Source organism: Quercus robur, chromosome 2, assembly GCF_932294415.1.
Source record: "Quercus robur chromosome 2, dhQueRobu3.1, whole genome shotgun sequence".
In the NCBI taxonomy this organism is placed as follows: domain Eukaryota; kingdom Viridiplantae; phylum Streptophyta; class Magnoliopsida; order Fagales; family Fagaceae; genus Quercus; species Quercus robur.
Window position 1 is genome coordinate 64,160,464 of NC_065535.1, and position 16,215 is coordinate 64,176,678.

Consider the following 16,215-nt stretch of genomic DNA (forward strand, 5'->3'; position numbering starts at 1 on the left):
AAATTGTTTTTGTTTAGATTTTTTAAAGGGCAGGGTTGTTTAATTTGGATAAAATTGGTTAATTGAGATTAATTTTTTTAGTTTTATTATTGGTAATTTTTGTTGTTGAGCTTTTTTTTGGGGTTGTATATTTTGTTTTAGATTTTAGATCTATCAACCTTTTTATGGTTATTAAAATGAGGAAAATGCTAGAGCTACAAGCTTTTTTATTTATTATTATAAATTACTGATATAATAAGTTGTTACTAGTAAGTAAAAAAATGATGTAAGTAGTAGGCCCATTATGCGAACCAATAAGAATTTGCTACCAAAATAATTTGTAAAAACATTATAAAAAGGTTTGTAAATATAGCATTATGCTTAAAAGAATCAATGATATTGTTTAAATGAAATAAAGTGTAATTTTATAGAACAAAATTGCTAAAATTAATACACATATATATAATAATATTTTTTTTAAAAATATTGGGGGGCCATTACCCCCTAATCCAATGATAACTCTGTGGGTTTGGCTTACCTCTAGTACTTTTTTAACTGCACATGTCTTTTTATTTTAAATATATAATGACAAGTGGTAGTAGGTTTTAATCTCCACCTTTTATTTTGTTTGTGGATGATATGACAGTTTCTCATTAAAATAAAAGAAAATTCTAATTAAAAAGGTATTGGAGGTAAACCAAACCCTAGCTCTGTGCCTGGCTACTATCCTATCCTAAACTAACGTATATGTATGGTTTTTTAATCAATGTAGATTTTTTTTTTTCTGTGTGTGTTTTTTTTTTTCCTTGTTTGTTTGTTTTCTTTCTTTTTTCTTTTTTCTTTTTTCTTTTTTTGGATAATTACAGTAAACCCATCTGTGGTTAGGCCTGTTTTCACTTTGCCTATCCGTGGTTCAAAACTTAACACTTTGCCCACTTGAGGTAACTTCTGTTAAGGATCTGTTACCCACATTTCCCTTTACCGTTAGAAAAACATATTTTTAGGAAAAAAAACAAACATAAAAAATTTTAAAAAAAAATCAAAAAGTTAGAATTTTTGATTGCTTAAGAACTTCTATGAGAATAAAGTGAAGGCACACACATCAACTATGCTATAGTTCTAAAGTTCTAAAAAAGATAATCCATTATTTAAAAAATAAAAAAGATAATCCAAAAACCCAACCAGTTTTAAAAACTACCAAATAAAAATCAATTTCATTTTCAAACCATCAAAAAATTCTAGAGAGATTTGAAGCAAATCCACCACTAATCTTTGATCTGCCAACTCCGATCTCCGTTGATCTCCCAAATCAGATCTCCGACTTCGATCTCCGACTCCAATCATCGCTGATCTTTATGGTTGTCGATTTGTGTCGCCAAGCTTGCCCTTTGCCGAAGCTGTGTTGATCTGTGGTTGGGTTATGGGTTGATCTATCTTTGTTGTGGTAGAGGTGGTTGATTTGATTTTGGCAATGGTTGTGTGTTGTGGTTTACGATTGGTTATGGGTTTCAAAGGTGGAGTAGCCACCGCGATGACATCGCTCTGCCTGATGGGTCTCTTTTTTTTTGTGGTTTTTTGGGTTGTGGGTTGATCTAATTTTGTTGTGGTAGAGGTGGTTAATTTGATTTTGGCGGTGGTTGTGTGTTGTGGTTTGCGATGGGTTATGGGTTTCAAAAGTGGTTGTGGTGACTGTTAGTGGACGGGAGAGAGAGAGACAAATCTGGACATGGCAATCCCAATTTTGGGTCTTTAGAAGCAAACCCAATATTGAGATTGCTCATGCTATTGAGGCTTCCAACTATTCATTCGTTTGGATTGTTGGAAAAACCTTCATATGTTGGAGGGAGTTTGTTATGGTGTGCCTATGATTACATTGCCTCTTCCTAAACAGTTCTTGAAGTTTCTGCATTTTTGAAGTTCTTAAGCAACTTTTTACCTTTTTTACATAATGACATTTTTTTATCTTGTTTTCATTTAATTTTGTATGAATTTTTTGTTTTGGGAGGAGAGAGAAATAAAAGAAAAATAAAAATACATATTTATCCTCGATTTTAACAGAGGTGGGTAACGAAGTTCTAACAGAGCGGACCCCAGGTGGGCAAAGTGTTAAGTTTTGAACCACGGGTAGACAAAGTAAAAACGAGCCTAACCACAGGTGGGTTTACTGTAATTATCCTTTTTTTTTCCTAATAATTCTCCTTCTTTTATAATTCCTAAATTGATTACAAATCTAACTTTCTTACAATTAAAAATTCTCTCTCTCTCTCTCTCTCTCTCTCTCTCTCTCTCTCTCTCTCTCTCTCTCTCTCTCTCTCTCTCTCTCTCTCTCTCTCTCTCTCTCTCTATATATATATATATATATATATATATAGTTGTTTAGCCTATTTATTCCTAGGCACACATTCTTCTTTTTATGGCTTTTTCTTTCTTTCTTTTTTCCTTTTTTTTTTTAAATTTTTTTATAGAAACACTACTTATTGTTCTCCTCCCACCCTTGTAGTTTCCTCCAAACCCTCTCCTTAATATAGCTAAAGCTTGCTTTTTTACCCCTTCCCACCAATGAGGGTAGCCCCAAATATCTCTCATAAGACCTTATTTCATTCACACCAACACATTTTTAATTTCCTCCTTAACATCGGCTTTTGTGGATTTGCTAAAGAAAAAATGTCTTTTTTTTATTGATTTTTTTGGCCCGACACCTCTTCATATTCCGCCAAAATTTTGAGCACATTTCCACATTCTTGGGAATTTGCCTTACAAAAAAGCAAGTTATCATTTGCAAAAAATAAGTGGGTTAGTTTGGGGCCTCTCTTGCAAATTGAGAAGCCGTTGATTTCCTTTGCTTTTACGGTTTTTGTGATTAAGCCATGTAATCCTTCCGTGCATAATAGGAATAGGAAAGGGGAGAGTGGGTCCCCTTACCTTATGCCTCGTGTTGGATTAATTAACCCCTTCAGATCATCATTCACCAAAATTGAGTATGAGACAATGCGAACAAACTTCATGATCAAACCAATCCACCTTGAGCAAAAGCCCATTTTTTCCATCAGTTTCTGAAGATAATTCCATTCCACCATGTCATATGCCTTGCTCATGTCTAGTTTTAGAGTCATAAAACCTGTTTGTCCAGAATTATGATTTTTCATACAATGCAAGGTCTCCAAAGCTACTAAAACATTATCTGAAATAAGCCTATTCTTTTCAAAAGCAAATTGATGCTCAGTTATAAGTTCTGGCATGATTTTTTTTTAATCTGTTTGCAAGGACTTTGGAGAAGATTTTGTAAATACGTTACATAGGCTAGTAGGGCGATATTCAGAGACTAAAACAGGATTCTTTACTTTTGGAATTAAAGTGATAAAAGTATGATTTATTGGGTGAGGTAGTTTACCTGAATTTAGCCAAGCCAGTACTGTGGAAGTCACCCCTCTATTCATAATCCCCTAAAAGTGTTGGAAAAATAGGGGTGGTATCCTATCAAGACCTGGTGCTTTTAGGGGTGCCATTTGATCAAGTGCTTCCTGAATTTCCCACTCCATGAACTCCCCCATTAGCTGTTCATTAGTCTCATCTGTGACCAGCTTTGGGATAAAGGAAAGTGAACCTTCTTCAATGGCCGAATTCCTTGTAGTGAACAAGTCTTCAAAATACTCCACAATGATGTCTCCAATCACTTCTGATTGCTCTTGCCAATTACCTCTTTTATCTTTAATTCCAAGAATGAAAGTTTTCCTAAATCTTTGAGTTGCTTTGTTATGAAAAAATTTGGAATTGCTATCCCCATTTTTCAACCATAACACTCTTGATCTTTGGCTCCACATTCGGGTTGCCTTGTCCATGAGAACATGAATTTCAGCTCAATTCTCTAAGCCGAGAATTATCTCCCCTCCTCATTGCCTCAGCCTTAACCTTGGCTAACAACTTTTTTTTTCTCCTTCAATTCTCGCCTAACATTCCTAAAAACATTTTTTTTCCCCACCATCCCAAATCCTTACTACATTTTTCAATTTTTTTTTCATGATATCACCTTCCTCACCATTCCTCCATATTGCCTCCACAATTTCACCACAGCGTGAATCAGATAACCACATCTCCTCAAAGCAAAACACTTTCTTCCTAGGTGGAGCTTCCAACCTTGAAAGATTGATAAGAAGTGGAATATGATTTGATGACATACATCTGAGATGGGACACCCTTGAGCTTGGAAATCTTATGAGGAACTCACTATTCCCTAATCCTCTATCCAACCGTTCCCATAATGAGTGACCATCAGTAAAGTGTTTGATCCAAGTAAATTTGGATCCCTCAAATCCCAAATCAATGAAACCACATTCATCAATTACGTCTCTGAATTGTTGCATTTGGGTGTGACTTCACAGTGCTCTCCCCAATTTTTCATCTTGTCTACTGATTTCATTGAAATCCCCTGCATAAAGCCATGGTACTTCTGGCCTATTGTTTAAACCCCTCAATTTATTCCAAGCCTCCATTCTCTGATGAGTTTCAGGCTCTCCATAGAACCCAGTAAATCTTCATTCTGTTTCCCTATTTTTATCTAGGGTTATATCAATAAAGTACCTATATGAATCCTTAATAGTTACATGAACATCATTTTTCCAGAACAGTACCAATCCTCCACCTCTCCTCCCACTACAAACCTCCTACTTATTATCAAAACTTATGTTGTGAAGGACTCAATCTAGCCTAGCTTCACCTGCTTATGTTTCGGCTAAAAACACGACAGATGGATCTTTTGCCCGGATAATGTTTCCAAGCTCCTTCTCTATACGTTGGTTCCCAAGCCTATGACAGTTCCATACTAAGAGATTCATGAAACCTGGCGGGGCTGAGCATCAACCTCCACCATTCGAGAAGAAAATTCAGCATCATTTGTCAAAACCTGTTTCTTGCTGCAAGGTAATTTGAGGTGATCATCAATTGTTGAAAAACTTCGTTTACATGGTCCTGTGATGTTTGCCTGAGCAACTTGCTGCGTGTTCTTGCCTCTGTCCAACCTAGTCCACGTACCTATTCTTTTAGTTGCCCTAGTAAATTCATACCCCTCACGTGACAAAGAATTAAGGATGGAAGTATTAGCATTAGGGTTTAATTGGGTTGCCTCTTGGAATTAATTGCTTTTGGAGGATTTAATCGAGAAATTAATTGGATTAATTCCAATTGGTTCCGTTGGAGATAATAAACAACTATCACCAGACTTTTCGTGCATGTTGATCCCTATATTTTTTGCATTAAATTTGTCCAGATTATGTGGAGAGATATTAGGGCCTTGGACTTGATTACTCGTGTAACTGCTTCCTGAATAATTAGGCTCATTGGGTGTGTCGGTTTTCTCCTATAAATGAGCTTTTAATGAGCTGTCTGATGATTCCAGGTTATGCACCACCATGAGCACCGCCATAGCTCTTGATTCATCATTGCTCTCACTGCCATATTCAGGTCTAGCTTCAGTAGCATGCGACTTTGGGACTGTGCGTTTCTGACTATAAAAACCTAGGACAGCCACCACACTTCGCTTTGACGGAAAAAATGGTGGAGCACATAATGAAGGCCCAAATTGTTTTTGTGTTTCTACTAAACTTCCTTCACTGTCCAGCCAAATCTCACAATCACAATCTGAGTGGTCCATTTTGCCGCACCAATAACAAATATTAGGTAGACGCTCATATTTGAACGTGACCCAAGATTTTTTTCCTTTCTCCATAGACATAACTCGACCACGGCAAAGGGGTAAAGATACATCCATCTCCACTCGAATCCTCATAAAATTGCCCCCCTCCGCTTCAGCTGGATCGGTAGGGTGTACAATTTGTCCAATAACTTCACAGATTTTTTCGGCTGCCTTAACATTCATGTATTTGTAGGGGAGCCCATGAACTTGAACCCAAAATCGAGTCTTCTCAAATTTCAGTTCTTCCATTGCCATGCTTTTATCATATTTTTGCATGATCACTAAGTGCTTATCAAAGCATCATGGTTCAGCATTAAGGGTCCGTTTGGATACAGCTGAAAACTGAAAATTGAAAAACACTGTAGCAAAATAATTTTTAAATGTGTGAATAGTACCGTGGGACCCATTTTTAATGAAAAAGTTGCTGAAAAGTGAAATTTGTGGGTCCGTGAACAGTACACGATGTGCACTGATTGGCTGAAAGAAGTGAGAAAAGTCAAACTTTGCGGTTACTGCTCATTGAACAGTACATGAACAGTAGCCGCAAGTCTCACAAACGCGTGAAAAAAAAAAAAAAAAAAAAAGAAAAAAAAAAGGAAATAACCTAAGGACCTTCTCTACTTCATTTTCATTTTCAAAAATGAAGAGAATCACATAATCACTTAGGTTTTTGATCTTAAATCCGCTCCTTGAATGCCATAATGGGGTAAACCTTTTTGCAATGGCCTCAATATTAAGAGCCCGTTTCGTAAGAAACTTTGCTGCTATGATATGTTTTTTTGAGTTGAATTCATCTTCCAAACAGCAACCTCGCCCCTCTCTCTTTGAGAGCAATAGTTTCATCCAACTTTGTGATAATTCTTCCATTGGCAAAAATAAAATTATCAAGGCAGTAGTAAGAAAGTTAAAGAAAGACAATGTGTTTCCCTATTCCCTTGAAGAAAACCCAACTAGCCATCGAACTAACACTGTTGGAACATGGAGAACAAAAAACATTCGTAGAAGGTAGGCTATTCTACTGCCTAAGAGAAGTTTGGAGGACTTTCTTAGTTACAGAGAAACTTTTTTTTTTATATTGTCAATAAATATAAGTAAACTGCTTCAAATTGTTACAATTCAACAAAAATACCACCTTAAAGTTGAACTTCGGATATTATGTGGCAGTTTATGGACCATGTAGCATGATAGAAGCAATATGTGGGCAACTTATAAATTTTGATTTAGTACCCAACAAAATGATAAATATTTGTTATTGACCAAAATTTCGAAGTATATACATGTTAATTAGGATCAAAACTCCCCCCTTAAAATTGTTGTGGGGTAATTTCCCACACAAGCTGTTTGTCCGCTTTGGGGAGCCAAGCCCACACGGTTTTGTTTTGCAAGCGATATGGGAAGACTCTGAGTGCAGTTCCATATCGGCAAGAGAAGCGCCAAGCACTTATAAGGCATGAGTGGGGCGCTTCTCTTGCCGATGTGGGACTGCACTCAAAGTCTTTCCATGTCGCTTGCAGAACAAAACCGTGCGGGTTTGGCTCCCCAAAGTGGACAAACAACTTGTGCGGGAAATTACCCCACAATTGTATAATAGAATATTATGCTAACAAAAAATTATATGAAATTATCATGGTTTAAGTTAAATATAAGCTATAGTTAAAAGAGACTTAAAATAAAAAATACAATGTAGAAATATCAAAATACTATAGCTAAACATATGATCCACAAACAAGAGAGCTTACAGCTAAGCAAAAACCTATACTCTACATCTTAAATTTCTTATTTGCATAGTTGGAGACAGAGAAGAAAAAATGTGAATGAAACATCCCACTGAATTGAACTGGGAAAATTAAACAAAGGCAATATTGTTAGGACAAATAAAAACCCCTTTTATTGACATATATTTACATCTTTATCAACAAAAAAGTCTTTCATTTTCTAGAAAATGTTACCCTTCAAATTAGTTTAGAAAAAAACTCTTTAAACTTCTCCTATATCCTTTTATTGGATGTGAATTTTGAAAATTTAACTATTAAATTGCATGTTCTTATTATATTCTCCATGCTTACAGAATTTCAAAAAAATTAAATATTAATTGTTATGTCACCAATGACTTATTTAAATTTCAAGTTTTAATGGTAAAAAATTATGTATAAAAAATAAGTTTATTGATCAAATAGTAAATAACATCCAATTTTAATCGAATTTGACATGCATGTTAAGAACATAAAGAAAAATGCAATCCAACGGTTAGATTTTCCATTTCCTATTTACTCCAAAAGTTCTCTTCCATTCTTTTTCCCATTCTAGCTCCTCATTAGGCTCCAATTTGTTTAGCGATAGAAACTATCTTTTACAAGAGATTAAAAGTAGTTAAAAAGGTAGAAGCAAAGTGAGATCCATGGTTACTGCTTATACATGAATAATGTGAAAGCATACTGGGTACAACAATGAACAGAGTTTGAAGAAGAACTGAGCTTGAGTTCTTTGCGGATAACAATAATACACTTATATAAGAACTAGATCATTTCATTTCAATAAAAAAAAATGTCTCACCCTATATTATTTTAAAGTTACTGCATTTAAAACTAACATGGATATGGGGTACAATGGCGTAGGATATTCTGTTTCAGTTTATTACCAGCATTTTTTTGACCCACTTGGTTAGAGATTTGAATAACCAAAACTTGATTCTTTCAACCCTATCCATGATCTAATACCAGAGGAAGCTAGAGCTATACACATACGTACCAGTTAAAAAAAATTATAAACTCATTGAGAGGTAATAAATTGAATATACATATATTGAAATATATAACCCCTTTGAGTGAGAATGAAACCACCTTGGCATGAAGCTTGCCCTTTTAGTGGCTTAAAGTATGGTCATGCAGATACCTTTTATCTGCCTAGCACAAAATCAACCTGCATCCCACTTGGAGACCTGAAGCCAATTTTGCCGCAAAGAGTTTGCATCTATTGTTGAGAAATCTAACTTCCCATATAAGAATTTCTCCATATTAACAATACCATAGACTTTACTTGAGTGCAACAATGCTGGCAGTATATTGTCATTTGGCTCTGATGGCATGGCATTTACTAATTTGCAGTCCTCATCTAACATACCAGCACGGCTATAGAGTTCAGTCATGCAGATTAAATGTTCTGGAATAGGTGTGATGCCATAATGTTCACCCATATATTTGAAGTACCTCTGACCCTCTTCCAAGTTATTTGTCTGTACACAAGCACATAGAAGACCTACAAAAGTGATAGCATCTGGCCGTACATTGCCCCTCTCCATCTCTGTAAAAACAGAAATAGCTTCCTCTCCGCACCCATGCACACCCAAGCTAGTGATCATAGAATTCCAAGTAGCCAAACTCTTTACTTGCATCTTATCAAACACCTTTCTTGCATCCTCTAAACTACCACATTTGCTATACATGTCAATAAGAGCTGTCCCAAGAAAAATACCAAGTTTGAACCCATTCTTGTGAGCAAAGTCATGAATCCATCTACCCAACTTGAGGCTCCCCATCTCAGTGCAAGCTTTTAACAAGCTAACCAAAGTAAATTCATTGGGCCTCACATTATCAAGCTGCATTCTCCAGAATAATTCAAAAGCTTCTTCGGGTTGATTTCTAGCATATCCATTAATCAATGCTGTCCATGAAACAACATTTTTGCCTGGCATTTTCTCAAAAACCCCTCGGGCAGCATCCAATTCAGCACAACTAACAAGTCCAGAAATCATGGTAGTCCACGAAACCACACTGCGGACACGCATTTTTTCAAATATCTTACACCCAAAATCTACGTTCCCACACTTGAAGTAAAGATCCATTAAAGTGTTCAGCACAAACAAATCTCCTACAAAACCAGTTTTGATAGCTAGCCCATGAACCACTTCTCCCATCTCAATTGCAGAAGCAGCACTGCAAGCTTTGATAACAAATGGAAAGGTAAACTTATCGGGTGGAAAGCCTTGGGATATCATAAGGTTAAACAGAAGAAGGGCTTGTTTTGAGCAATCATTGATGGTATAAGATCTAATCATTAGGTTCCAAGTAAAGGTAAGAGGGCCCTGAATTTGATGGAATACAAGAGTAGCAAAGTCCATTTTCCCATAAGAAGAGCAAATACTAAGAAGTCTCCTAATAAGTAACTGATCATGAGAGAGACCGTGGCAAATTATCTTTGCATAGACTCGCTTAAGATGTTTGAAATTGGTGCACTTGTGGAGTGATAGAAGAGCTTCTTGTGAACCAAATTGTGGTTTAGAAAACGGGAATGGGTTTGTTCTGGGAAATGCATCAGGCGTGCATGAAAGGCATGCAACCATTATATATATAACCAGGCTTCCACCAAGTTGAGCGTGTTCTTCAACAACTAACCACAGTATCGCCAATGCCAAGTTAATAAGTGATAACACAAGAAAATACTAAGGTACAACACCTAAAGAACTGTGCTAATTTTAGCGGAAAAAGGCCTATCGACAATAATAAACAGGAAGAAATGGAACTAATCTTAACACTTTTCCACTCTTTGCATCTAGAAAGGAACACATTCAGATATAAAGTAAAGATCTTTGTGAGCAATTGGCAACCTTCACATAATTGTTTTATTGCTAGCATTAGCACATGACACAACTTGTTATGGAAATGATGAGATACAGTCACTGCCACACCTTTTTTTAGATAGATGCTGCGAATTAAAAAAAAAAAAAAAAAAAGGAAAAAGAAAGAAAGAAAAGGGTTTTACCTCGGACTTAGTCTGTTGATACTACCAGCATACCACAGCCACTGAGGAGAGTGAGAGATAAGAGAGGAATAACTTGAATTGAAGAGTAAGGTGTACAGGGATGGGATTGAGTGAAAAGTTCAAGCCCCTATAATGAAAGTATTGGGCAGCTGAGCTAGCCCTCCAAACTCTGCTTAATTCTCTGTTTGTGTTGCCGTTTTGAGATTATGCTTATGAACCCCGCCTAATTCCTCCGCTTCTTCTTCAAATTCTGCTTCTGCTTTGGTAATGGAATAAAGAAAAGGGAAAATAAAGCTAAAAACGAAGATAAGGGTTCAGGCTTTTTTTTTTTTTGAGAAAGTAGATAAGGGTTCAGGCTTGAGAAGCAAGCACACACCTTTTTTTTTTTTTTTTTTGAGAAAGAGCAAGTACACACTTAAACGCCCTAATCCTAACCGTCCATGACCCAACAAAAAAAAAAAATATATATATATATATATATATATATTTATATATATATAATAGGGAATTTTATTGTTTTCTTTTATTGTTTTTTTTTTTACTAGATAGAAATTGTGTATATGATTACATTAACGTGCTTATTATCGTCTATTAAACCTACTATAAGTGTATATGTATTTGAAAAGATTTTTCGGAGACTTGAACGTTAATTCTTGCCCTCCTACCCATAAGAACTTAGGGTATGTTTGCTACATTGAATGAGGATTACAACAGGAATTGTAATCTTTATTATTAGGAATAAAATGTGTTGTAATGTAATAACTAAACATATTCATTAGTTTGATTGTGAGTTATAACATTAGAATGAAAGATAACATTTATTTTAGGAAATATTTTACTTATACAATTATTTTTCCTTAAAAATTGTTATTTTTAAATTTAAGAGAGATATGTGTTATTTTTTTTTATAATTTTTTATTTTTATAATTGTTAGATGTATATGTAAGGTTTGTTTATTTGGAAATATATTAAGTTTTGAAATTATTGCACTTACCAAAGAATAGCTAATACAACATTTTAAAGATGAATAATTATTCTCCATTTTGAAGAACAGATATTCATAATGAATGACTATTCTTTGTAATAAAAACATAAACAAACTAAAGAATAATTAAATCATAGAAATAACTATGCGCCTATTACAGTCTATCAAATATACCCTTAGTAATTGTGGATGACCATAATGCCAAGAGTATGTGATGGTGAAAATTTTATTGTTAAATTAGGAAAAATTGATTGAGAAAGTATTTATGAAGGGAAATTTTAACGAATGTTTTAAAGGTATAATTGATTAAGAAATATTTTTAAAAACATTTTTAAGGAAAAATAATAAAATAATTGATTTTCTTATCAGTTTTTTATCTTTCTTATAAAAGTGATGTTAAAATATTTTTAAAATAATTTATTAACAATTATCCTAAAAATTTAACATGGTCCATTTATGAATTATCCATCTTATTTATTTGGTAATAAATATTTGAAATTTATTTAATTTTATTTTGTACGTATCTTTTGGATAACTTTAATTGATGAGGGAGGATGTTGATTGATCCACTTGTAAGTTATGGATCAGGATGGATCAAAATGGACGGCCCAGATTGAAGCGGACATTCCAGTGGACAGTAGTAGACTGGAATCGAAAAGTCGCAAATTCGGGGAAGAAGGAAGAAAGGTGTGAACTGTGAAACCCCACTGGTCATTCTCAGCTCAGACCACCCAACTTCATTCTTTCCTCCCCTCCTCCACATTTGACCTTTTCCCACCTTCTTGAATTTTCGATTCTTTTGACCCCTCCATCCATCCATCCATCTCTCTCCTATATCCATCTACCCAAAAAACACTCAAGTTGTCGCAAAACAAAAAATGGGTGCGAGTAGCGATCCGACCCAAGACGGATCCGACGAGCAACAAAAGCGGTCAGAGATATACACGTACGAGGCGCCGTGGCACGTCTACGCCATGAACTGGAGCGTCCGCCGCGACAAGAAGTACCGTCTAGCCATCGCGAGCCTCCTCGAGCAGTTCCCCAACCGGGTCGAGATAGTCCAGCTCGACGACTCCAACGGCGAGATCCGATCCGACCCGAACCTCTCTTTCGAGCACCCGTACCCGCCGACCAAAACCATCTTCATCCCCGACAAGGAGTGCACCAAGCCCGACCTCCTCGCCACCTCCAGCGACTTCCTCCGCGTTTGGCGGATCTCCGACGACCGCGTCGAGCTCAAGAGCCTCCTTAACGGGAACAAGAACAGCGATTTCTGCGGGCCTTTGACCTCCTTCGATTGGAACGAGGCTGAGCCGAAGCGAATCGGGACTTCGAGCATTGACACCACGTGTACCATCTGGGACATCGAGCGTGAAGTTGTGGACACCCAACTCATCGCCCACGACAAAGAGGTGTACGATATTGCTTGGGGTGGTGTTGGGGTTTTCGCTTCTGTTTCAGCCGATGGGTCTGTTCGTGTTTTCGATCTTCGCGACAAGGAACACTCGACTATCATCTATGAAAGCTCTGAGCCCGACACGCCTTTGGTTCGACTAGGATGGAACAAGCAGGATCCTAGGTACATGGCCACTATTATCATGGACAGTGCTAAGGTTGTTGTGCTTGACATTCGCTTTCCTACGTTGCCTGTTGTGGAATTGCAGAGACACCAAGCTTCTGTCAATGCGATTGCTTGGGCTCCACATAGTTCTTGCCACATCTGTACGGCTGGGGATGATTCTCAGGCTTTGATTTGGGACTTGTCCTCTATGGGTCAGCCTGTCGAGGGTGGATTGGATCCCATTCTTGCTTACACTGCCGGGGCCGAGATTGAGCAGCTTCAGTGGTCGTCTTCTCAGCCTGATTGGGTTGCCATTGCTTTCTCCACCAAGCTTCAGATACTTAGGGTATGATGTTTATGATAATTGTGAGGTGAGGTGAGTTTTGAATGAAACTATCTCTGGCCTTGTCTTAAAAACTGTCTCTGTTCGTCTTTTTTAGATTCAACATTAATGATGAGTGTAGTTTGTCTATTCCAAAGTTTTTTTTTCCCCTATTGTGATGGTGTCTTTTAAGTTTCCAAATGTGAGTTCCTGCCTGATGGTTACTGGGCATTTATCCAAACAAAACACAATGAGGAGCTTACACCAATTCAAAACTTAGCAAGAATCTCTACATTTTCATAACTCATAAATAGCTACACTTTTGTTTAAATGTTGCCTCGAAGATTATCATTGGGATTATTTCGGATGCAAGGAGCTAGTTCATTGTAGCTCAACTGGTTCTAGGGTTCAAATCCCCCACCCCGAGTTATCCAAAAAAAAAAAAAAAAAATTTCAGGGCAAGGATTGGAGGAATTTTGGGACTTTTTAAGACATGGATGGGTTTTTGGAATGTTTTATGTTTTAGGAATTATTATCAATTTGCATGTTTTCCTCTTGGGTATTTACTCAGAATCTGAAGCTTTTGCCTTTTCTAGCACTTTGTGGCATTGCTGAGATGATTTTAGATAGATGTGCAGTAAGGGAAGTATCTAGTATTGGGTTGGTTGTATGCATATGAAGAAGAATGTAAATTTCAGAAAACTTAGAGATAGTGTCATTAGCTGACTACATGAGAGTCATTTACAATGGTTTTCTCATATGAAGATTTATGATTGGGAAACCTTGGGTCAATGCTAGAACAACTTGTTAGTTAAAATAACCTAATGAAGTAAAGGAAGAAACAATGTTTTAAGCAACTGATTCGATAACAGGAGTTGCTGAAATGGGGAGTCAATTGAAAATTCAAAATGTTGGTCATATGAAGTGAAGATTGATTTATGTGGTGATATGAGTGAGCAAGGAAAAGGTGGAGGCTGAAAAGGGCCTGATGAATAAAATGGGTCTATGTTGATCAATTTGCTTATATATAATATCATGAAAACAATCAAGGATCTTCAGTTTTCTGAGTAATGTTATTTTTACCTAAAAAACTATAATGGGTAACCATACTTCCTTCTGAGTGCTGAAGACACTATTTCTTTAGATTTCTGGTCTCTTAAAATTATATGTAAAATAAGAAGGGAGGGAATTTGTTCCTTACTCGGCAGCGGCTCTCTTCATGTTGAACGGTCATGTTTGCCATGTTTGTCTGTATCAGGTTCAACCATCACTTGTCTTACAAAACAAGCCGTCTTAGAGTTTATTGATTTTATTTATCATGCTCCTCATCACGTTTCAGTGTCTAACGAGAGTATTTAATGGTTAATATGATTCTCGCATAATGACTTGTTTTATCATTATGTCTGTCACTACCCTATTCGTAGAGGGCAATAACTATATTGGCAACTGCTAATGTTGACACAAGATCTCAAATTCTATGGCATTCCCACTCTATTACTCCAACACACTGCTCGTTTGACTCAGTTCAATACTGCTGCACCTCTACACCCACTTAACTCACACATTGGTAATAAATCACATCTTATATTTGTGCTTTTAATTAGATTTACATATTATTCTGTAATAAAGCACCAAATTGGGAGGTAATGCAAAGATGAAATATTCGGGTGCAAATTTTCCACAATAACTTTAGGCTTTGTGTTCAAGCAAAAAAAGCTTAGGCTGTGTAATTAAATAATAATTAAGAACTACAAGAAGATGCTCAGTGCCATTGCATATCTTAAATAAGTCGCATAACTGGACACACCTTTGGTTTGACTCGGATGGAACAGGCAGGATCCTAGGTACATGGCCACTATCATCATGGACAGTGCCAAGGTTGTTGTCCTTGACATTCGTTTTCCTACTTTACTTGTCATACACCAAGCTTCTGTTGATGTGATTGCTTGGGCTCCGCATAGTTCCTGCCATATCTTTACAGCTGGGGAAGATTCACAGGCTTTGATTCGGGACTTGGCCTCTATGGGACAGCCTGAGAAGGGTGCCTTGGATCCCATTCTCGCTTACATGGCCAGGGCTGAGATCAAGCAGCATTAGTGGTTGTCGTCTCAGCTCGATTGGGTTGCCATTGCTTTCTCTACCAAGCTTCAGAGTTCAGATACTTAGGGTATGATGTCTGTCTACTCTTTTTTTAATAATATTTATAATATTGTGAGGTGAGTTTGCAATGAAACCATCTCTGCGTTGTCTGGAAAACTGTCCCTGTTTGTCGTTTTTAGATTCAACATCAATAATAATTGTAGTTTGTCTATTCCAATGTTTTTTGTGATGATGTCTTTCAAGCTTCCAAATGTAAGTTTCTGCCTGTTGGTCACTGGACATGCATCCAAACAAAACATAATCAGGAGCTTACATCAATTGAAAACTTTCAACGGAAGAATCTCTACATTCCTATATCTCATAAATAGCTATACTTTTGTTTGAATGTTTCTTCGAAGATTATCATTTGGATTATTTCAGATACAAGGATTAGAGGAATTTTAGGACTTACAAGGACGTGGAAGGGTTTTGCAATGTTATATGTTTTAGGAATTAGGATCTATTTAATTCTTTTCCTCGGGTGTTTACCCCTTATAATCCAAAGTGTTATCTTTTTCTAGCACTTTGTGACACTGCTGAGGTGGTATTAGAATAGATGAGCAGTAAGGGAAGTAAATTTCAGAAAACTTAGAGATAGTGTCATTAGCTGACTACATGAGAGTCAATTATGATGGTTTTATTGTATGAAGTGAAGGTTTATGATAGGGTAAGCTCAGGGAAATTCTAGACAAACTTGGAAGATGAAAATAACCTAATGAAATTCAGGAAGGGACAATGTCTTAAGTAACTGATTAGATAACAGGAATTGCTGAAATGTAGAG

General features: G+C 36.5%; 3 protein-coding genes across 5 annotated transcripts; 1 reads left to right on the forward strand and 2 right to left on the reverse strand.

Annotated features, from left to right (window-relative positions):
• Positions 1-5,332: 5,332 nt before the first annotated feature.
• LOC126701851 (uncharacterized) lies at positions 5,333-5,923 on the reverse strand. Its single transcript, XM_050400258.1, has one exon. It carries the CDS (start codon positions 5,921-5,923, stop codon positions 5,333-5,335), a length of 591 nt encoding a protein of 196 aa, XP_050256215.1.
• A 2,433-nt stretch (positions 5,924-8,356) lies between these two features.
• LOC126714455 (pentatricopeptide repeat-containing protein At3g26630, chloroplastic) lies at positions 8,357-10,759 on the reverse strand. The gene is made up of 2 exons (XM_050414610.1): positions 10,427-10,759; positions 8,357-10,054 (listed from the first exon to the last, which is right to left on the reverse strand). Exon 2 carries the CDS (start codon positions 10,005-10,007, stop codon positions 8,583-8,585), a length of 1,425 nt encoding a protein of 474 aa, XP_050270567.1. The 5' UTR covers positions 10,008-10,054; positions 10,427-10,759; the 3' UTR covers positions 8,357-8,582.
• Positions 10,760-12,013: 1,254 nt separating this feature from the next.
• Positions 12,014-15,605, forward strand: LOC126714456 (WD repeat-containing protein LWD1). 3 transcript variants are annotated; one of them, XR_007651607.1, is made up of 3 exons: positions 12,014-13,343; positions 14,167-14,861; positions 15,127-15,605. XR_007651607.1 is itself a non-coding variant. In XM_050414611.1 (2 exons), the coding sequence occupies exon 1, from the start codon at positions 12,290-12,292 to the stop codon at positions 13,322-13,324; it is 1,035 nt and encodes a 344-aa protein (XP_050270568.1). In that variant the 5' UTR covers positions 12,014-12,289; the 3' UTR covers positions 13,325-13,343; positions 15,127-15,605. The 3 variants fall into 3 exon arrangements, 2 of the variants coding, with proteins under 2 accessions (XP_050270568.1, XP_050270570.1); XM_050414611.1 differs by lacking the exon at positions 14,167-14,861; XM_050414613.1 differs by lacking the exon at positions 14,167-14,861 and having other exon boundaries at positions 15,131-15,605.
• The last annotated feature ends 610 nt before the right edge of the window (positions 15,606-16,215 follow it).